Genomic DNA, 23,682 nt, shown 5'->3' with positions numbered 1-23,682 from the left:
GAGGATCAATTCAGAATAGGGGGGTGAGAATGGTTGAGTGAAGGTAATCAATGTCCCTGAATTATACCTGTAGAAATTGCTGAATTGGTGTATTTTTGCTGTGTATATTTTCAACAACAACAAAAAACATTTTTTTAATTATGCTAATAATACATATCGAGCATTTTCTGTATGTCGGGGTGGTTCTGGGGCTGCTACAAAATTTAACCCTTTAGAACCCTATGGGGCAGGTTGCAGTAGCTTAAAGATGGCTGTAAATTCTTTGGCATTCTTCCCATTGAGAGGTGGGGTCTATGTCCCTTCCCCTTGAATCTCGGTGGGCTCCATGACTGCTTGACCAAGAGAGTACAGTGGAAGTGGCCTTGTGCCAGTTGCTGGATCTAGGCCTTAAGAGACTGGGGTATTCCACCTCCTGTATCATAGAACATGCCCTCTTGGAATCCAGCCACCATGCTGTGAGGAAGCCCAAGCAGCCCTCAGAGAGGAATCATGGCCCCTGGTCAACAGCCCTGGCTGAGAATCCCAGCCAACAGCCAGCACCAGCTTTCCAGCCACGTTAGTGAGCCATCTTAGAAGTAGATCCTCTAGTCCTGTAAAAATGCCTTTGTGGAGGCATCTGACCTCCTCTAACTTCACAAGGTAGAGAATCACACCATCAGCGTGAACCCAAGGCTGATTCCTATGAGGCAGAGGTCAGAAATACCTCCTGTCTCCAACCTTTTTACCAATCCTGACACCAGCTGTCCCTCCCACAGCACCCTCTACTTCTCTGCTGGGTTCGACAATTGCTTGCAATGGCCACACAGAATTCACAGACAATACTCAGGATTAGGGGGTTTATTAGGGAAGTTAACAGGTTACAATTCAGGATCAGGAACGACTCAGGATATAGTTCTTTGGTCAGGACAGCTTTTTGCCCACGCCCACAGGCAGGCCTTTCCCTGGCCCTCGGTCCCTTGGCCTGGCCTCTGCCCTGCTCGGGCAAGTGTAACAAAGCTCTTTAGCTCCACCAACAAGTGCCTGGGAGGCACACCACTCTGCCAGCAAGCCTCCTGCCCGAAGGCACTGAGCCTTCTTGCTCCATGGGCTGGGAAGCCTGCCGCACTGTCCCCTGCCAGTCTCCTGGTTCTGCTGTCTCTGCTGCCACTGTTTCTCGTTGACTCTTGCCATCTGTGATGTTACAGCTCTCTGTCTCCTGGGTCTAGGAGGTTCTCAGCACAGGGATCCCAAGTACAAAGCATGCATTCCACGCCTAGCTCTTCTTTCTTGGTGGTAGTGAGGTCCCAACTTTCCACCTCTGGGACGGCTCATTTTAAGCCTAGCAGGATGGCAAAGCTAACCAATCCTCTTGTTAGAGTTCCATACACCTTATTTACATCGTCCCATCCCCACAAAGGTGCCGTGCACCTTATTTGCATTATTAGCAAGCTGTCCAATCCCCTGGGTGGGCCATAAGTACCTTATTTGCATAGTACCACCCATTCATTTGGTGGGAGTTACAAGACCATGGTGAGAAAAGCCATATAAAAGTGATCAATTGCACTGCAGATGCCATTTCAGCCACCCCAACTGATGTTGCATGGAAGAGAAACAAGCTATCTCTGCCGAATCCTTGCCAAATTACAGATTTGTGAGCAAAATAAATAATTGTTTTAAGCCACTCTGGTCAATTTTATGTGTCAACTTGGCTATGCTATGGTTCCCAGTGGTTTTGCTGAACGCTGGACTAGTTGCTGTTCTGTAATATAATGCAATGTAAAATAATCAATCAATCAGGTGAAAGGAGAGCTTCTTAGACTGTTGTCTGCCTTTGAACTATAGATATTTTGGCAGATCTCTCTCTCTCTCTCTCTCTCGACTCTGTACTCTTCCTGTCACCTGACCTATGGATCCACCTGGCCTATGGATTTTGGACTTGCCAGCCCCACAATTGTGTGAGCCAATCCCTTGAAGTAAATGTCTCTCTCTGGTTGTTTCTCTAGAGAACCAAGTTCTGGGGCAGTTTATTACACTGCAATAGACAACCAAAATACAGATATTATTACTAACTTCATCTGACACAGGAGGAAACCTAGGCTGAGAGTAGTGACTTGTCTAAGGTCCTCACAAAGCCAAGAACCCAGATCCCATTCCCTTAACCACTACACTATGCTGTTACTATCTCTAATGGCCTGTTACGGATTGACATACTGAAGTCCTAACCCCTGGTGCCTGTGAACATGACTTTGTTTGGAAATAGGGTCTTTGCAGATGTAATCAAGTTGAGATGAGGTCACTAGGGTGAGTGCTAACCCAATGACTGGTGTCCTTCTAAGAAGAGACAGAGACAGAGGGACGATGGCCATGTGAAGATGGAGGCAGAGACTGGAGTGACGTGGCACAAGCCAAGAAATACCTCGGGCTACCAGAAGCTGGAAGAAACAAGGAAGGATCCTCCCCTAGAGCCTTTGGAGAGAGAACAGCCCTGTCAACACCCTGATTTCAGACTTCTAGCCTCCAGAACTATTACAGAGTAAATTTCTATTGTTTTAAGACACACAGTTTGTGGCACTTTGTTATGGCAGCCACAGGAGACTAATACATTGCCTGATGAAGGAATCAGCCAAGACCTCATAGCTGGCAGGCATGACAGTGAGGCTTTGGAACCAGTAAGTCTGACTCCAGGTCTTGGACTCTTTATGCTACACCAGGTGTCTTGTTTGTTTTTTAATACTGTAATTTATTTTGTTGTTGTTGTTGAGAATATACACAGCAAAACATACACCAACTCAAGAGTTTCTACATGTACAATTCAGTGATATTGACTACATTCTTCCAGTCACAAAACCATTCTCACCCTCCTTTTCTGAGTTGTCCTTCCCTGTTAACAAATTCACTGCCCCTTAAGGTTGCTATCTAATCTTTGCTGTTGTCAACTGGGTCCTATATAGATAGTTCTTAAAAGAGCATAATGCTCAAGGCAAACGTTCTTTATTAGTTAAGCTAAACTATTGTTTGGTTTTGAGAAGACTTCAGGGGATATTTTTGGTTTAAAGATTATCTCAGGGCAATAGTTTCAGGGGTTCACCCAGCCTCCATGGCTCTAGGAAATCTGGATTCTATGAGAATTTGAAACTCTGTTCTGCATCTCCCTTTTGATCAGGATTCTTCTATAGAATCTTTGATAAAAATGTTCAGTAATGGTAGCCGGGCACCATCCAGTTCTGGTCTCATGGCAAAGGTGGCAGTTGTTCATGGAGGCAATTAGCCACACATTCCATGTCCTCTTCTTATTCTTAACTTTCCCTCTGTTCCTCTAGGCATGCACCCCAGGTTTTGATTGTTGCTTGTGTCTCCCCAACCAGAACGGAGCTCCCACCCTCATTCCCTGCTGAGGCCTGATGCCTGGTGGCCTCAGTAAACACTTCATGGATAAAAGCCCTTCTTCTCACCCACCTCAGTCCTATTTGTCTTTCAAGACTCAGATTAAATGGGAACAAGTAGAACAAAGTTAAAGAGAATGTTGACATGTGAAAAATGTAACTAATGTCAGTGAATAATGTGTAGAAATTGTCAAATGGGAACCTAATGTGCTGTATGAACATTCACCAAAAACACAGTAAGATATTATTATTTAAAAAAAAAAAAACTCAGTTTAGATGTCATCCCCTGGGAAGTCTTTTTGACCATAGGTCAAGCAAGGTGTCCCATCTGGGTTCCCAAGTGCCCAGTGCTGCTTCCATGACAATATCCATCACCCTGCAATATGGCCACCTTTACCCATGTCTGTCTCACTCTTCAATATGGAAGCTTCTCAAGGGCAGAGACTGGATGTGACTCACCTGGGTCCCCTACGTCACCCAGCACAGGGCCTAGCACACGAGATTCTTAAATGTTTGTTGACTGAATCAGAAAACAGGCCTCCAAGGAATGAGTTGACAGAGACAGATGTCAAGAGAGTCATAGTTTTATTGCAGTTTCAGGGAGGGGGGCTCAAATCTGCCCGATCTCTCTCAGCTTGGCCACCAGGTCCTCTGTGGTCTCCACCTTCAGCCCAGCTGAGCGCTGGGGGGGGTCCTCCACGCTAATCACAGAAAGCTTGGAGGTCAGGTCCACACCTAGGTCCCCGGCCTTGATCACCTCAATCTTCTTCTTCTTGGCTTTCTGCACATGGGAGGCCACGGTTCACAGAGCTGCTGAAGCCCCTGCCCCACCCACTGTCCAGAACACCTAAAGCCTCCTTCCCATGACTGCCACATCTGCAGAACCATTTCAACTGGCTGAATCCTTCTGGACCTACCCACTGTCCAGGACACATGAGGGCTCTTGGAGGGCCACACATGGTATAGACAATTTCTGTTGGCTGGGATGACCTGGGAAGCCCTCCCATTACCAAAGTCCTCCTTTAGTCAACCACCTTGGTAAGCTCCTGACTGGCTGGAATGGACCTATCCTTTTGGTGATAATGACTCAATGGACCTTTGGCTGATAGGACCCACCGAACCCTCCCTGTTGGTTGATATGACCCATAAATCCCCTATTGGTAGAGATGATTCACTGAACCCTCCCTCTCGGTTAAGATAACCTAATGATCCCTCCCTATTGGCTGAGATGATCCAATGAACCCTCCCTGTTGGCTTAGATGACACAATGAACCCTCTCTATTAGCTGAGATGACCCAATGACTCCATCTTACTAGCCATGATGATTAGTGAATTCTTCCTGCCAGCCCAGAAAACCCATGAACTCTTCCTAGTCAACCAAGAGGGCCTAACAATTCCTTCCTACCTCCTTAATGAACCAAGATGACCTAATGAATCCTTCTTATCTGGCCAAAATTAACCAATGAACTTTCCCATTGGCTGGAATGACAAGGGGGAACCCTTTCTATTGCCCAGTGAAGGCTTTCTATTGGTTGAGACAACCTTTCTATTGGCTAAATAAACAGTAATCACTTCTTGTTAGCCAAAATAGCCCCCATGAAAACCTCCTACTGGCAGAGATGACCCAGTAAGCCTTGTCAGCCAAAATGATCAAGTGACCCCCTTCCTTTGGACAAAATCTTCCCTGGGACCTCTTCTCCTCCCATCTGACCACCAGGGAAGCACTGGGTCTGCGATGCCCTCACCATCCCCAGGCCTTCAGTGCTCCCACCCTGCCAAGTACACACCATGATGTTGGGCAGCGTGGCGTAGCGGGGCTCGTTGAGCCGCAAGTCGGCAGTGACCACAGCAGGCAGCTTCAGGCGCAGGGTCTCCAGGCCCCCGTCAATCTCCCGCTCCACTTTCAGCTTGTCCCCCTCCAATGTCACCTGGGAGGCGAATGTGCCCTGGGGAGGGACAGCGTATGAGGAGAGTGGGCGAGATTAACTCAGGTCAGGCACAGTTGTTGTTGGGTGCCATTGAGTCAATTCCAACTCATGGTGACCCTCAGACTGTAATCTGTAAAGGAGCAGATCACTAGATCTTTCTCCCATGGAGCAGCTGGTGAGTTCCAACTGCTGACCTTCCAGTTAACAAGTAAGCGCTTAACCACTGCACCACCAGGGCTCCTTTATATCCTATTGCTGAATGCATGACCAGATGAGGGAAAGTATAAAAAGGGAGGGTCCTTTAAGGTGACCTATAGACCTCAAGTTAAAAACCAGCAAGACCAAAAGGTCAACAATTACTCTAAGGCAAAGATGAGAAGATAAGGGGCAGGGAAACTACAGCACTGGAAACAGAACAACCAGACACAGTTAAAGACAATGTAGACACACTATAAAAAATGTAAGTAATGTCACTGAACAATCTGTGTAGAAATTGTCAATTGGGAACCTAATTTGCTATGTAAACTTTCATCAAAAACACAATAAAATATTATTTTAATAAAATTATTTTATTTAAATCTAAATATTTAAATAAAATTAAAATACTTTAATAATTTTTTTAAAAAAAAGATCTAGATTCCAGTTAATCATAATAGATTTAAACTACACACACACACACACAAAAACAGGAGGAAGCCACAGAAAGGGGTTTCAAAAATCTAGCAGAGGGTGTTTTCATTTTCTCTGGAAGCCAAGGCATAAATTATAAACCTTCTGGTCAGATCTCCTTCCCCTAAATGATAATTATCGTTAGCTGCCGTTGAGTCAGCACATGGTGCTGACTAGCTCATGGTGACCTCACGCACAATGGAATTGGACTGTTGTGATCCACAGGATTTTCACTGGCTGATTTTTTGGAAGTAGATTGCCAGGCCTTTCTTCCTAATCTGTCTTAATGTGGAAGTGCCAATGAAACCTGTTCAGCATCATGGCAACACCAAGCCTAGACTGACAGATGAGTGGTGGCTGTACGTGAGGTGCACTGGCTGGGAATCAAACCAGATCTCCTGTAAGGAAGGTGAGAATTCTACCACTGAACCCACTATAAATAATAATAGTGAGTATGTATTCAGTGTTGGATGAGGTTCTAAGCAATTTATACATGTTAAATCATCAAATCCTCACAACCACACTATGAGGTAAATGCTATTATCCCCATTTTACAGATGAGGAAAACTGAGGCAGAGAGAGACTGAATAACGTGACCACTGTCACCCATAGCTGGTAAACCTGAAAGCTGGAGTGTGTACACAGGTGGTCTGGCTCTGGCCTCTCACCTACCTGCCACCCCATCCCCATGAGCTCCTGTGAGACCCCTCCGCTGGGCTGACAACAGAAATTCCTGTGCTTCCCTTGTCCTCGAAACATCCTCCTCTTCTCCACTTAGGGCCTGTTATGGATTGAACTGTGTCCCCCAAAAATATGTGTTGTAACTCCTAACCCTTATACCTGTGGTTAAGAAGCCCTGATGGCTCATTAAGCTCTCGGCTGCTAACCAAAAGGCCAGCTGTTAGAATTCACCAGCTGCTCCTCGGGAGAAAGATGTGGCAGTCTGCTTCCATAAAGCTTTACAGCCTTAGAAACCCTATGGGGGCAGTTCTACTCTGTCTGACAGGGTCTCTCTGAGTGGGAAACGACTCTATGGCAAGGAGTATATCTGTGGTTATAATCCCATTTGGGAATGGGTTTTCTTTGTTATGTTAATGAGGAAGTATTAGTGTGGGGTGTGTCTTAAGTCAATCTCTTTTGAGACATAAAAAGAGCAGATCGAGCAACCAAGAATTCAAGCACAAGCAGAGGGGAAGAAACATGCCACATGATTGTCAAGGACCTTCCTCCAGAGCTGACAGAGAAAGCCTTCCCCTAGAGCCAGAGCCCTGAATTCAGATTTCTAGCTTCCTAAACTGTAAGAAAATAAATTTCTGTTCGTTAAAGCCACCGCCTTGTGGTATTTCTGTTACAGCAGCACTAGGTAACTAAGACAGGCCCACTATTTGTCCAAAGCCCCTTTGTCTTTGATGGACCCTGGATCATTTCCTCCCCCTGGTAACTGATGTGACCTACAGTCTCTTTGTCTAACCAGCCTGTTATTCTTCATTCACTTATTCATTTGACAAATCTTTCAGGTCTTAGTTTGAATGTCACATCATTCACAGCCTCACCCAAATGCCCCTGTGGGCCCAACTCTAGGGATACACCGTGAACATGACCGCCAAGGCCCCAGCTTTCAAACACATATTTGCTAGTGGGGGAGACAGCCAGTAACCACTGAAGCAAATGAGATAATTTCAGATAAGAAATCACATGAATAAACTAAAACACACTAATTGGAAAGCGAGATGGGGGGCAATTACAAAAGCTGGTTACACAGTAAACAATACTTTGGAGAAAAGAAAAGAGAGTAAGACAAAATCTCCAGAACTGCGCTGTCCTATATATTAGCCACTAGCCACGTGTGAAAGGAGCTCTGGTGGCACAGCGGTTAAATACTCAGCTGCTCACTGAAGGTTGGTAGTTTGAACCCACCCAGCAGCTCTGCCAGAGAAAGACCTGGCGATCTGCTCCCATAAAGATTACAGCCTAGAAAACCCTATGAGGCAGTTCTACTTTGTCACATGGGGTCGTGTGGTACAGTGAATTACTTAACATGGCCCTTTTGGCCATAATCTTTGTAACTCCCACCAAATGATTGGGTGGGACTATGCAAATGAGGTGCTTATGGCCCACTAAGGGGATTGGATAGCTTCCTAATAATGTAAGTAAGGTGCATGGCACCCTTGTGGGGGTGGGATCATGTAAATAAGGTATGGAACCCTGACAAGGAGATTGGTCAGTTTTGCCATCCCAGTAGGCTTAAAATGAGCCATCCCAGAGGTGGGAAGGAGGACCTCACAGCCAGCAAGAAGGAAGAGCCAGGAGTGGAGCTTGTCCTTTGGACCCGGGATCCCTGCACTGAGACCATGCAAGATCCAGGAGACAGAGAGAGAAAGCTGTTAACACCGGAAGTGGTGAAAGACTGTGAGAAGCAGTGGCAGAAAAACAGCAGCAGCAGAGGCAGGAGACAGTAGAAAACGGCACAGTGGGCTTCCCGGCCCATGGAGAAAGCCGAACGCTTTTGGGCAGGAGGCTTGCTGGCGGAGTGGGGTGCCTCCGGGCACTCATCAGCAGAGCTAAAAGAGCTTTGTTAAGACTTGCCCGAGCAGAGGCAAAGGGGCCAGAGACATGTGATTCTGGGCACAGCTGAGAAGAGGCTATCCTGATGGAAGAGCTGTATCCTGAGCATTCCTGAACCTGAATTGTAACCTGTTACTTCCCTAATAAACCCCATAATCGTGAGTATTGTCTGTGAGTTTTATGTGGCCATTGCAATAAACTACCGAACCCAGCAGAGAAGTACAGGATGCTGTGGGAGGGACGGTTGGTGTCGGAATTGGTAAAAAAGGTTGAAGGGAGGAGACATGCCTGACCTCCGACTCATAGGAATCAGCCATGGCTGTTGATCTTGATTCTCCTTCCCCCTGGTGAAGTTAGAGGAGGTCAGATGCCTCTGCTGTGCCATTTTCACAGGTCACTATGAGACAGAATCAACTCCGTAGCACCTAACAACAACAGTCAGGTGTGGGAGTCACTGGGTGGTACAAATGGTTAACATGCTCGGCTGCTAACTGAAAGATTGGAGACTGTAGTCCATCCAGAGGCACCTCAGAAGAAAGGCCTGGAGGTCTACTTCTAAAAGATTCCAGTCATGGAAAACCCTGTGGAGCACAGTCCTACTCCGACACACACAGGGTATCCATCAGTCAGAATCGGCTTGAAGGCAATTGGCTCTTAGCCAAGTGTGGTTACCAAGCACTTGAAACGTGGCCAGTGTGGCAGAGGAACTGAATTTTTAATTTTATTTAAGTTCAGATTTTAAAACTGAGACTTGAGCTATCTGATCATGACTGTGGTGATGGTTTTACGAAAGTATGCGTGTTGTTAGGTGCCGTCGAGTCAGTTCCAACTCATAGCGACCTTACATATAACAGAACAAAACACTGCTTGGTCCTATGTCATCCTCACAACTGTTGCTGTGTCTGAGCCCATTGTTGCAACCAATGTGGCCATCAGCCTCATTGAGGGTCTTCCTCTTTTTTGCTGACCCTCACTTTACCAAGCATGATGTCCTTCTCCAGTATGTATACACGTGTGAAAAGCGATCAAATTGTACAGTTCAAACATATATGCAGTTATTGCACACCAGTTATACCTCAATAAAGCTATTTTTAAAAACCCTGATGCTCAATTTGGTTACTGAAAATCTTTAACTTTGTTTGGAACAACCCGAGTACAAATCTACTTTTTCAACCGTGAATTTAATGGCCTTTAAATTAACTCCTTATCGTGAAAATTTAGCATCCAAATTGAGATATGCTGTAAACATAAAATACACACTGGATTTTGAAGACTTAGTACCAAAAGGAGAATGTAAATTATCACAACAATTTTTTATAGTGGATTATATGTTGGTACACCAAAAAAAAGGATTCTGACTCATAGCGACCCCACAGGGTTTCCGAGGCAGTAAATTTCTACGGAAGAAGGCTGCCACATCTTTCTCCTGCAGAGCCACTGGTGGTTTCGAACTGCCAACCTTTCAGTTAGCAGTCGATTGCTTTAACCACTGCGCCACCAGGACTCCTTACAGTATGTAAGAATATTTTTCAATATATTAAAATGTATATTGTTAATATATTAAATATATTATTAAAATTAATTCTGCCTGTTTCTTTTTACCTTTTTAATGTGGCTATTAAAAAATTTTAAATTACACATGTGGCTTACATTATTTCTACCGGATGGTGCTAGTGTAGACATGGAGTGGAGAACCTGGAATCTGGGAGGAGAGATGAGCATTTCCTACGGTGTGGGCAGGGAAAGCCTCTCTGAAGAGGTGACATTTAAGCAGAGACCTGATGGAAAGGAGCAAAAAAGCCATGAGACAATTTGAGAGAACAGTGTTCTGGGCTGAGGGAACAGCAAGTACAAACGCCTCGTGGCTGAGGAGCTAGCGAGAGGGAGCCCCTGAGGGTTCCCCTACCTCCTCCTTCCAGCTCCTTGGAGTAGCTGTCCCGCTTCACTGTCTCCTTTTAGAAGGACAGGGATAGGGCAAGCATCCTTTTCCCCCAGAACAGGCCCCAATGAGAACATTCTATGTCCTAACCACAGTGATTGGTTCAGGGGTGGACATGTGACTCAAAGTGGACCAGTGAAGAGCCAGCCCCGGGAGCTTTGCTGGGGCGCTTGGGAAAGAGGCTATCTTTTGCCTGAAGCTGGTCTTATGTGCTCCCCACTCCAGCCTCACCTGTGGCCAGTCCAGAAATCCAGCCGTCATCTGCCCTGTCTGGTTACAGTCATCATCAATGGCCTAAGTGGGAAAAGAGAAGAGAAGGCTGTATGATGGCGCTTCTCACACATCATTCAGGCATTTGTCTAGAACACTGTTCGGCAAACTTATTCTATAACAGGCGAGACAGCAAATATTTTAGGTACTGAGGGTCATTTGGTCTCTGTCACAACTACTCAACTCTGCTGTTATAGCTGGAAGGCAGCCACAGACGATACATAGATGAATGGGCATGACTGTGTTCCAACAAAACTTATGAAAACAAGCAGTTGCTGTGGGCTACAGTTTGCTGACTCCTCTTCTGGAACAATCCCCTCACTTGGCCCTGGAGAAGAGTGGCCATTTGTCCAGCAGCACATGTGGGCACCTGGTATCATCCCCAATGCCAAGTCTCTGCCCGCTATATAAATATTGACAGAAGCTTCCCATGAGCTGGGCACTCGGGGGAATTGGATGAACAGGATCTGGGCCAATGAAAACATTCTATTCCACCCCCGACTGCAGTGATTAGTTCAGGCATGGGCATGTCATTAAAGTTGTACCAATGAAGAGACAACCCTAGGAGCTTTGCTGGAGCTCTTGGGAAAGAGGCTATTTACTTCCTGCTGGGGTTGATAAGCAGGTAGAATGTGAGCCTGGAGATGCAAGAGAGCGAAGCCAACATAGGAGCAGCACCTGGGGCTCACATGTGGCCCTGAATCAAGCTATGTCTGAAGCCGGCCTTACGTGAGTTCATACATTTGCTTTTTGGCTTAAGCCAGTTTGAGCTGTGATTCTGCCACCCACAGCAGTGTCCCAGTGTCCCAGTTCACCCAGCATCTCCCTCAGCTGGAGGCCCTAGCCCCTGGAACTGCCCCTAACCACGAGGTCAAGCAGGATTTCTAAGTCTGAGACCACCAGCAAGTGCAGGGGGCTTCAATAAACTGTGCTGCCAACACCCTGGCCCTGGGGAGTGGGCACGAGGCCTGGGCCCCCACAGCCCCACCCTAACCCCATTATCAACAAGTCAATAGCAACTCATGGCAACCCTATGTGTTACAGAGTAGAACTGCCCCATAGGGTTTTCTTGGCTGTAATCTTTATGCAAGCAGACCGCAAGGCCTTTCTTCTGCAGCATTGCTGGGTGGGTTTGAACGGCCAACTTTTCGCTTAGTAGTTGAGCGCAAACCACTTGTGTCACCCAGGGACCACACAACCTCAACCAGGCCTGCCTTTTGGCCTGTTCTCTAGCTAGGCCCTCTGCCCCAGTTTGCTGATGTGTACTCTATATTCTGATTCTGTGGCTGCTTGTTATCTGCTTTCTACTGTTTGACTTTCAGAGTGTGTCCTCCACTCTGACTGACAAAACACCCAATGGCTTACCTCGGCCCGCCAGCCTCCTCCTCTTCCCTGGGGTGACCTTACTCCCTGAATTCCTCAGCTCTCCCCTCTGGGGCTCCACACAGCCCTTGACCTTCTTCCTCAGCCTCTGTCCCTAATTCCCTGCCTCTTGATCTCCCTTTCTTGCTCCCATCTACCCGTGGCTTTGCTGTTGACCCTCCTTCACCCTCCCCGGGGTGGGGTCACGAGGTTTGCCCTCAAACAGGAAGGTGGATGAGGAGGCTGCCCCCTAGGAAGAGTTTCTCAGATCTCCTGGGGGCACCACTGTTGTGGGAGGGTTCTAGTTGGGGCCTCGCCCACCTCACTCTGCTTAACCCCAAACTCCCAGCCTCCAGTCTCTCCTCTCCCTGTCCATCCCTTACAGCCCCAGAGCTGGTCCCGTCCCTCCCCTGCTCACAGCCCTCCATGGCTCCCCAGTCCAAACCAAATCCACCACTGTCGAGTTGATTCCAACTCATAGAGACCCTATAGGGCAGAGTAAAACTGTCCTGTAGGTTTCCAAGGCTGTAATCTTTACGGCAGCAGATTGCCACATCTTTCTTCTGCAGAGCCACTGGGTAGGTTTGACCTACCAACCTTTCTGCTAGCAGCTGGATGCTTAACCACTGCGTCACCAGGGCTCCTTCATTATCCCCAGAGCCCCCGAAAAGTCTCAGGTCTCTGTTCCAAGCCCAGGCCTCTCTCTTGAACCCACACCACTGTTTCTCCCAGATGTCCCTGCAGGCTGGCACACTTACTAAGTCGTAATGTCTTCCTCGGGCTCCTCTTCCTGGGTTTCCCACCTTGAAGTTATCAAGTCAAACTCCCAGCACCCTCTTCCCTCCCCTGCACTCCCTCCAACCTCCCGGGGCTCAAGCCCCTCCCTCTGCCATATCTATCTCTCTGCTCTATCCCTACCTCTCTGTCCCCACAGCCCTGGCTCCCCTTTTCCTAGTTCACATGGGCCATCGCCCCAGCCTCCTCCAGTCTCGCCCAGTAGACCCTCGATGGGCTCTTTCTGATACTCGGAGCTGACCGTGTCCTCCCCGTTCAAACAGAAAATGCCAAGCTGTCAGCCTGGATTCTGAACGCCCTTCAGGGTTACCTCCGGCCCCACCACCTCCTAAGCAGAGATGTTGGCGAGGGGCTGTGTAGTAGGGGCTGGGCACACCTACCTGCTTGCCCAGTAGCACCAGGTTCACCTTCTCCTTCTCTGCCAGCTTGGCCAGGACCCGGGCCACCTGCAGGGGACCCAGGCGATCAGCCTCTGAAGCCGGTACCTCCACGTGGATGCCTCGGTCTGCGCCCATGGCCAGGGCAGTGCGGATGGTCTCCTACAAGGGAAGAAGGGGCTCAGTTCAGCTTCTATGCCCAGGGGAACCCAGGAGTCTAGACCTCAGCGCCCTCCTCTCTCATACCTATCAGTCCTGGCCCCAGCTCCTCCCCCTCAGACCATGGAGTCCCAGCCCTCTTCCTACCTCAGACCCAGAAGCCTAGGCCCCCAGCCCTCTACTCCATCAGACCCAGGAGTCCAGGACCCCAGCCCCTCCTCCCTCAGACCCCCAAATCCAGGCCCCCAGCCCCGCCCCAGGCCCCCCACCCCAGCACCTGGCACTGAGTGGGTCCGCAGCTGACAGCAATGACCTCCTTCAATAGCTTCTTCTCCTTGAGCCGCACGGCCTCCTCCACAGCGATCTCACAGAAGGGGTTCATGGCGTGCTTCACTCCATCTGTGACCACGCCTGTCTTGTCTGGCTTCACCCGGATCTGTGCAGTAGCCAGGAGGGGAGGGAGTTAGGTCAGGGGGCATAGCACCTGGCCCACGGAGCTCTGGGGCCCATGCCCACCAAACCCCTCATGGACAGGGTTGGGGGCGGCCCAGAAAGGTGCAGGGCCTGTCCAGGTCACAAAGTTCCAGGGCCAGAGTTGGGTTAGAATTCGCAGGCAGGGGGTGGGCGACCCTTTCATTCTCTCATTTCACACAGTTGCTGAGCACAGGGACATTTCACATTCTCGCCCCTACTCTGTCGCTGCTCCTCCAGCCTGAAAGAGCGTTTTTCACATTTTTGTTTACCATAACCCACAGTGAGAAATACATTTAAAAATATATATTTTACTGTGGTTTAGGTGAAAGTTTACACAGCAAATTAGTTTCCCCTTCCACAAACAGCACACAAAGTGTTCCATGACATTGGTTGCAATCCCCACACCATGTCAGCATTTTCCCCGTTTCCATCTTGGGTTCCCCATTTTCTTTTCTCTGGTTTTCCTACCCCTTCCTGCCTTCTAATCTTTACTTTTGGGCAAATGTTGCCCTTTCGGTCTTGTGCAATTGTTCGTTCTACAGAGCCCATCCTTTTTGGGTGTTATTGTTTATTTTACAGGCCTGTCAACTGCTCGACTGGAAGATGGTTTCCGGGAGTGGCTGGGAGTGACTTAGGGCCAGAGTCTCAGGGGTTCCTCCAGTCTCTAGCGAGAAATCCATTTTATGATATCCCTAAGTGTATTACAGATGTTGGTAGCTGGCTGTCATTGAGTCACCTCTGACTCATGGCAACCTTCCATAACAGAATGAAATATTGCCTGGTCCTGCTCCATCTCCATGATCCTTGGTTATGTTTGAGTCCACCGTTGCAGCCATTGGGCCAATCCATCTCATTGATGGTTTCCCTCCCCTTCGCTAGCTCTCTGCTTTTTCTGATCCGGAATTTTAACCCGTTACTTTCCTAATAAAACCCATAATTGTGAGTATGAACTGTGAGTTCTGTGTGGCCGATGCAACAAATTATCAAATGCAGCAGAGAAGTAGAGTGCTGAAGGAGGGACAGCTGGTGTCAGAACTGGTAAAAAGATTGGAAGGTGGAGGTGTGTCTGACCTCAGCCTCATAGGAATCAGCTTTGGGCTGATGTTCATCTTGATTCTCCTCCCGCTTAGTGAAGTTAGAGGTCTGACACCCCTACACCATTTTTACAACCGAAATGCCCATCAACAGAGGAATGGATAAACAAAATGTGGTTTATACACACAATGAAATATTACTCAGCCATAAAGAGAAATGAAGTCTTGATGTATGCCACAACATGGATGAACCTTGAAAACATCATGCTGAGTGAAATTAGTCAGTCACAAAAGGACAAATACTGTATGATCTCACTTATATGAAATAACCAAATACAGTAAAACCTGCGAAAGCCAGAACTGGTGTAAGGATGAAACCTGTCAGAGAAAGAAAACTCAAATATTTTCCACTAAAATGAAAGAAAAATGGTAAGGCTGCACCATTTCCAGGGTGGAGAACTTGCGAGACCCAGAAAAATAAGGCAGTCCTGTCAAGTTCCAGCTCTCACGGTTTCACTGTATATAGAAACCAAAGATTATTATTGGTTCCTAGGGGGAGAGGAGCCCTGGTGGTACAACTGTTAAGGACTAAGCTGCTAACCAAAAGGCAGGCGGTTTAAACGCACCAACTACTCCTTGGGAGAAAAGACCTGGTGATCTGCTCCAGTAAAGATTAAACCAAAAACCAAACCTGTTGCTGTCGAGTCAATTCTGATTCATAGCAACCGTATAGGACAGAGTAGAACTTCCCGTAGAGTTTCCAAGGCTGTAATCTTTATGAGAGCAAACTGCCATATTTTTCTCCCATTGAGTGGCTGGTGGGTTCAAACCGCCTACCTTTCAGTTAGCAGCTGTGTACTTAACCACTTATAGCCTAGTAAATTCTATGGGCAGCTCTACTCTGTCCCATAGCATTGCCATGAGTGGAGAGGTCATACCACACCACCAACATCAGGGGTGGGAGGGAGGGGGAGGGAGAGTTTTAGCTTTGGGAGAGCAAGAATGTTGCACAGCCTGAAGAATGTAACCCATGTCATTGAATTATACGTGTATGCTGCTGAATTGGTATTGCTGTGTATATTTTCACCCCAATTAAAAAAAAAAAAAGAGTTATGTGTTAGAACCTGGCCCCGTCCATTCACTTGCCAAACACTTATTAAGCAGCATGGGGTAGAAAACACAAAAGCCCTCCCTTGTGTGTCCCGTTGAGACAGGAAAGCTGTCCCATCAGTCAAATGCCTTTGCATGCGGGGTGAATCAGGGAAGGGCTCTGAGCCTGCACGCTCCTGCATGCCACCTCCCAAGGAGAAAAGGAGAACTCCCTCTGGGTCCAAGGAACTGTGCCAGCTCGTCTTCTCAGTGAAAGATGTTTAAGCTTGAGCTGATTTCCAGTTTGAAACACTGTTTCGTTAAATTACGTAAATCAGGAAATAATGGTTGGCATGAAAAATCAGCCACAGGTTTTTTTTTTTTTTTAAATAATGATGTTTTATACAATTTAGGTAGATGACTCAGCATTAAGCTTTCACGCTTTCTCTTACACGTTCAATGTACTAACACTCAACAAAACCGCCACGGCTTTATAGGCAATGTTCTAAGGACTTTAGATGTAGTAATGCATTAAACTCACTAGGTAATTCATTAGGAGCCCTGGTGTCACAACAGTTCAGCACTTGCCTGGCACCCAAAAGGCTGGCGGTTAGGAACCCCCCCCGGGCTCCACGGGAGAAAGTCCTGGCAATCTGCTCCCGTAAATATGCCAAAAAAAAAAAAAAACATCGCCTACAAGTGGATTCCGACCCTATAGGACAGAGTAGAACTGCCCCATAGGGTTTCCAAGGCTGTAATCTTTATGGAAGCTGACTGCCACATCCTGTGGAGCAGCTGGTGGGTTCGGTTAGCAGCCGAGAGCTTAACCACAGTGCCACCAAGGCTCCCTTCATAAAGATTAAAAAAAAAAAAAAGATTACAGCCCAGAAAATCCTATAGGGCAGTTCTACTGTCACACAGGGTCACCATGAGTCAGACTAGATGGCATCTAACAACAACTCATTTAACAGTCACAGCAAGCTAGGAAGGCAGTACTCCTGTGATCATGGTCATTTCACAGATGGGGCAAGTGAGGCACAGAGAGGGCAAGTGCCTCACCCAAGGTCACACAGCAAAGAAGTGGCAGGGTTGGGAGTCTAATCCCAGGCTGCTCAGGCTCACTCCATCCTGAGAACCACGAGGCTCTATAACATGCTGAGTTTACCCTCGGAGTTAACAAGTCAGTCCTTTTGTCTGTTGCCCACCACACTGCAGCGATGGAGTCCTGGAGGCACAAACGGTTAAGCACTGGGCTGCTAATCAAAAGGTTGGCAGTTGGAACCCACCCAGTAGCTCCATGGGAAAAAGATCTGGTGATCTGCTTCTGTAAAGATTGCAGCCGAGCCTTGAGCACTGTGCTCTTGTAAAGAATTATCTATCTGTGTGGGATGGAACTGACAACAGCAACTGGAAAGGATAGACAGGAAACTTAGCGGACAGTGAGTTAATGTTAGTGGGGTAGGGACAATTCAGAAAAGGAGGGCTGGAGAATTGTTGCACAACTTGAAGACTAATCAATGTCCGTAATCAGCGTCACTGAATTGTACGTGTAGAAACTGTTGAATCGTTGTACGTTCTGCTGTATATATTTTCAACAACAGCAACAAAAAAAGAAATCATTTAAAAAAAAAAACCTTATGGGGCAGTTCTACTGTGTCACATGGAGTCACTATGAGTCAGAATCAACTCCATAGCACCTGTTAGGAGCTCTGGTGGCACAATGCTTAAGTGCTCAGCTGCTAACCAAAAGGTTGGCAGTTTGAACCTACCCAGTGACTCCACAGGAGAAAGACCTGATGATCTGCTTCTGTAAAGATTACAGCCAAGAAAACACTAAGGGGCAGCTCTGTTGTCACATGAAGTTGCTATGAGTGGGAACTGACTTGACGACACCTAACAAAAACAACACACTCCAGGGGGGTTTTCATAAAATGATTTCTCACAGCTCTTCCTGAACCCTTGTCACAGCTCAAGGCTTTCTGGTTTGGTTCCATCCTCTGGTCTTTTCTACCCAGTGAGACGCTGGACAAGTGCTCGGGGCACACGAATAAGCAGGACAGACGAGGCCAGAGGAGGAGACAGCGACCTTCAAGCAATCCCAGCAATGGCTTGCGAACACCAAGGAGGGAGATGAGGCTCAGGGTATGGGCGAGGCTGAACAACGGCCCCCAAAGGTGTCCACATCCTAATCCCCAGAACCTGTGACTATGTCACCTCACATGGCAAAAGAGACTTTCGAGATGTGACAAAGTTAAGGATCTTGAGTTGGGGAGATTATTCTGGATTACTGAGTGATCCCAACATGATCACAAGGGTCCCCATAAGGGAAGAGGAAGGCAGGAGGGTCATGGTCAGACAGATGGCGATGTGACAATGGAAGCTGCGGGACGGAGAGAAAGAGACTTGAAGATGCTACACTGCTGCCCTGAGATACTCTTCAAACCTTGAACCCCTGAGGTCACCTTGTAGCTAAATAACGAACTGGCTCAAATAATAAAGAATATCGCCTGTAAGTACTCTTCCTTTAAAAAATCACCTATATGAGACCAAACGGTCCACAATTACTTTAAAACAAAGATAAGAATGGACGGGGGCAAGGAAACTAGATGAATGGAAATGGAATGACCAGAAAGGAAATACGGAGAATGTTCATGCATTGTGAAGAATGTAACCAACGTCACTGAACAAATTGTGTAGAAACTGGTGAATGGGAAGCTAAACTGCTGTGAAAACCTTCACCGAAAACAATAAAATGTTATTAAAAAAAAGATGCTACACTTCTGGCCCTTAAGATGGATGAAGGGGCTGCTAACCAAAGAATGTGAGCAGCCTGTAGAAGCTAAAAAAGGCCAGGAAATGAATTATCTCCTGAAGCCTCCAGGAAGAACCAGCCCTGCCAACCCCATGACTTTAGCCCAGTGAGACTGACTATGGAGTTCCAGAACTAACAAGAGAATAAAGCTGTGTCTTTTTAAGCCACCAAGTTTGTGGGGACTTGTTACAGCAGCAACAGGAAACCAATACAGACTGGTTATGTAACTACCCCAAGGTCACACAGCAGAGGTGGTAAAGGCAGGATTTGAACGTAGGCAGCTGGTCTCCAGAGTCACTACTCTAAACCATTCCAGTAGGGTACCCACTGTCTAAGGAGCCCTGGTGGTACAATGGTTAAGTGCTCAGCTGCTAACCAAAAGTATGGAGGCTCGAACCTACTACCTGCTCCAAGAGAGAAAAGACCTGGAGACCTGTAAAGATTACAGCCTAGGAAACACTATGGGGGCAGTTCTACTCTTTCACATGGGATCATTATGAGTCGGAATTGACTCAAGGGCACCCAAAAACAACAACTCACTGTCTACGACAGTAGTGAACGCAGCAGACAAGCTCCCTGCACCCCCAGAGCTCGAGTTCTGGAAGGAGAGACAGAAACTAAAACAATAAGTAAGCAAATCACACAGTGCATCACAAGATCAGAAGACTGTGGTGAAAATAAAGCGAAGAGGGGGACGGGGCCTCAGAGACTGTGATTTGCAGTAGGCGACAAGGAAGACCTCACAGAGAAGGTGATGTCTGAGCAAAGACTGGAAGGAGGTGAGGGAGACCAGGGCCTCCCCACAAGGTGCTGCCATTTGAGGAGGGGGCAGCTGGGTAAACAGGATCCCAATCCAGTGTGGGGAGGTCCATAGAGGCAAACCAGGGGGCTTCCAAAGCCCCATGCCTGCCTGGTAGTCAGCGGGCTTCCTGGAGGAGGGGACTCACTAGAAATCAATACACTTTGATAAGGGGAGAATTAGGAACGGGGCATGGGCATGGAGCAGGGAAGGGAGCCCAGGTAGAAGACACGGCTAGGCAAAGGTTCAAGGCGAAAAACCGCCTGCAACCAAAATGTCTATCAAAGGATGAATGGCTAAGCAAAATGTGTTTTATACACACCATGGAATACTACTCAGCCATAAAGAGAAATGAAGTCCTGGTACGTGCCACAACATTGGGGAACCTTGAAAACATCATGTTGAGTGAAATAAATTAGCTGCAAAAGGACAAATACTGTCTGATCTCACTTACACAAAATAAGCAAATATATAGAAACCAAAGATTATAAAGGAGCCCTGGTGGCACAATGGTTAAGCACTTAGCTGCTAACCGAGAGATTAGCAGTTTGAACCCACCTTCCGCGGAGAAGACCTGAGGATCACCTTCTGTAAGGATCACAGCCTAGGAAACCCTGTGGGGCAGTTCTACTCTGTCCTCTATGGTCGCTGTGAGTCAGAATTGACTCGACAGCACACAACAACGATTACTAATGGTTACCAGAGGTGGGAGGAAAGGAAAAGAGGGGAGTTTGGGGGGGGAGGGGCAGGCGTTAAGTTTATGTTAATAATGGTGGAATATTTTGGAAAAGGATACCAAAATGGTGGCACAACATGAAAAATGTACTCAATGTCCCTGGATTGTAAATGTGGAGGTTGTTGTGCTAGCGAATGTTTTGAAGTATATATTTCCACCATAATAATCATAATTAAAAAAAAAAAGAAACAGGCTGGTCTGTCAGGAAAGGAAGCAGGTTGGTGTTCTGGAAGCACAGAGGGTGAAAGAGGGACAGAGGGGACTGACTGAGAAGGGGCAGAGGCAGGACCACAAAGGGTCTCAAACACCAGGCTGAGGGGTTGGGACTTTGTCCTGAGGGTACCAGGGAGCCATGGCAGTGCTGTGAGAAGGGGAGGGGGTAGGGTCAGCTCTGGGCATAGAAGACCCCTGAGGCTGGTAGGGAATGGATTGGACATGAGAGACTGGAGGCCAGTGAGGTGGCTGGGGTGAGGGTTCAAGTAAGAGAGGAGGAGGCCTGAGCTGCTGGGGCCATGAGGAAAGAGAAGTGAGATGCAGAGGCCAGGAGGGATGGGGCAGAGGATTGAGAAGAAGGTATGTGTTTGTACCCAGGGCCTGACCCGGTTAGTAGCTGGCAGTGCTTGAATCATTTATTTGTTCAGAAAAGGCCATTCACAGGCACATTCAGGGTAAAAGACAGGATCTAGGAGCAGGAGCCCGGGGACACTGTAGAGGGGCACGCAGCACCAACACTTGGGAAAGGGCAGGAGCGGATCCAATGGTGCCTTCACACTTCCTCTTTGCTCTCTCCTTGAACACACAGGAGGCACCCACATGCCAGGCCCTGTGCTGGGCTATGCTGGGACCCAGAGTGGAGTCAAACCCGGCCTGCCCTCAGTCTCATGAAGGAGATGGATACAACCACAGACATCTCAGCCCAGGGAGAGCGCAGCTTCCACACGGGCAAAGGGAGGCACAAGGGGCTCTGGGGGCCCAAAGGAGGGACCCCAAGGAACAAAAAGGTAGGAGGAAACCAGGAGAATCGGGTCCCAGCAGCCCAAGAGGAGGGTGTCTCTAAAAGCCTGGAGACAGCAATCCTGTCCAATGCTGCCAGAGATGTCATTAGGCCAAGGGGCAGCAGGGTGCAGATGTGAAAAGCATAGGCCCTAGAGCCAGACTTGCCTGGATTTAAATCCTGACTGCCTTAGCCCGGGTATCTGGCAAGTAACAGAGTCTCCCTAGCCTCAGTTCTCTCACCTGTATAATGGGATTAATAATATCCAGACGGAGTTCCTGAGTGGCGCAAATGGTTAATACACGTGGCTAACAGAAAGGATGGAGGTTAGAGTCTGCCCAGAGGCACCTCAGAAGAAAGGCCTGGCAATCTACTTCAGAAAATCGGCCATTGAAAACCCTACAGAGCACAGGTCTACTCTGACACACTTGCGGTTGCTAGGAGTCAGAGTTGACTTGACGGCAATGTTTTTGTTTGTTTGTTTGTTATATTGAGAAGTTAATCTCTACAGAGGACTGAGAACACTGCCTGGCACACAGTACCAAAACTAAACCTGTTGCCATCGGTCGGTTTCTACTCGTGGTGACCCCACGTGTTACAGAGCAGAACTGCTTCAGAAGGTTGAGGGTGGAATCTTTACAGAAGCAGGTGATCAGGCCTTTCTTCTGGAGCACCACTGGGTGAGTTCGAAGTGCCAACCTTTAGGCCAACGGTTGACTGCAAACCATTTGTGACACCCAGGTACCTAGTAAGGACCCTCTAAACATTAGCTGCTATGAGCACTGAAGTTTTCAGGCCTAGGTCTGTCTCCTGTCCCCTCCTTCCCAGCCCACTCCTCACATAAGTAGGGACAATATCAGCATCAACTTCGTGGCCACAGTCTTATCCATTCTGAGGCCTCGAAGATGCAGGCCCTGTGCTGAGAGAAGCTGAGGGCATGGAGGTGAGCTCCCAGTCTGATGGCGTAGAGACACAGACAAACAGTCACCGCTTTCAACCTGCTTTAGGTCAAGTATTGAGAGAAACTAGCGTGAGGGACTGTGTCTGATTCACCTCTGTCCACACACGCTTCCCTCTGGGGACAAGCCAGGTCTTCAGAGATGCTGCCCCCTATCCCTTCCATGAAGAAATTAAAAGGACATTGTGGTTCAGTGATAGCATTCTCGTCTTCCATGCAGGAGATCCGCGTTCGATTCCCAGCCAATGCACCTCAAGCACAGCCACCACCCATCTGTCAGTGAAACTTGTATGTTGCTACGATGCTGAACAGGTTTCAGCGGAGTTTCCGGAGGAAGACAGGGTAGGAAGAAAGATCTAGTGATCTACTTCCAAAAATCAACCATTGAAAATCTGATGGATCACAACAGTCCAATCTCACCGTACATAGGGTCTCCATGAGTCAGGGGCTGACTCAATAGCAGCTAACAACAACCAGCTCGGTCAGGTTGGCTGCAACTTCCTTGAATTGAATTTTCATCTCTAAAAAACACTTTTTTTTCCTCTCTCTTTCTAGCTCAAGCCTTCTCACTCACCCTGTGGCTGCGTCGGGTAAAGATACCCTCTGGATTCTCACAGGGCCCTGTATGACCTCCATTAGAGAGCACTTTGGGGACCGAAATAGTAAATTTTGTAGGGAATGCAGCCTAGTGGGTTAATGCTTGGCTTGTGTGCAAAGCACGAGTTGGGGTGAGGAGTCAGAGTGAACTGGATTGGAATCTGGCCTGTACTTGTCCCTAGGTAAGTGACCTCTCTGTGCCTCAGTTTCTCCTTGTTAAACATGGACGATGACTCCCCACCAGACAATATGGAAGGCAACTTGCCCTGTATACAGTTATAAATCGTTGGAGAACTGGGGAAACCGGGGGATAGGGGGAGGAAGGGGGAAACGGGGTCATGATCTCAGAGAGGCCCGGGTCTGCGTGAAGAGGGATCGATGTCAGAACCTCACAGTCCTTGACCTTTGCCCCCAGATAAGACTGACGTGTGGGGGAAGAGCGGCAGAGGTCAAAGGTTACGAGAAGACCCCGAGAGAGTGTGCAATCGCGATCCCAGACGCACACGGCGGCGGGGCTCAGGGAGGTGGGAGAGGGGGCCCGGTCACCTTCACGGCGAAGTCGATGACCCTCTTGACACCCACGAGCGCGCGCAGCTCCGCCATCTTCCAGTATCACCGCCGCTGGCTGGAACAGTTCGAAACCTCAGTCAAAGCTCCGAAGCCCCGGCCCCGTCCCATTCTACGCTTGCGCACCGCTTCGCCAGCCAATCAACTGCCGTGGGGCCCTCCACCCCCCACTGAGGACCAATCAGAAGGCTAGAAG

The 23,682-nt window shown here is 48.1% G+C and overlaps 1 protein-coding gene across 1 annotated transcript; it reads right to left on the bottom strand.

Moving 5' to 3' along the window:
- Positions 1 to 3,930: 3,930 nt before the first annotated feature.
- Positions 3,931 to 23,582, bottom strand: ETFB (electron transfer flavoprotein subunit beta). Its single transcript, XM_049901980.1, has 6 exons — positions 23,466 to 23,582; positions 13,704 to 13,862; positions 13,271 to 13,429; positions 10,695 to 10,757; positions 5,150 to 5,308; positions 3,931 to 4,143 (listed from the first exon to the last, which is right to left on the bottom strand). The coding sequence occupies exons 1-6, from the start codon at positions 23,520 to 23,522 to the stop codon at positions 3,973 to 3,975; spliced, it is 768 nt and encodes a 255-aa protein (XP_049757937.1). The 5' UTR covers positions 23,523 to 23,582; the 3' UTR covers positions 3,931 to 3,972.
- Between the last annotated feature and the right edge of the window lie 100 nt (positions 23,583 to 23,682).

This window comes from Elephas maximus, chromosome 11 (assembly GCF_024166365.1).
Source record: "Elephas maximus indicus isolate mEleMax1 chromosome 11, mEleMax1 primary haplotype, whole genome shotgun sequence".
NCBI classification, from domain to species: domain Eukaryota; kingdom Metazoa; phylum Chordata; class Mammalia; order Proboscidea; family Elephantidae; genus Elephas; species Elephas maximus.
This window is presented reverse-complemented; position numbering and strand designations above follow the sequence as displayed.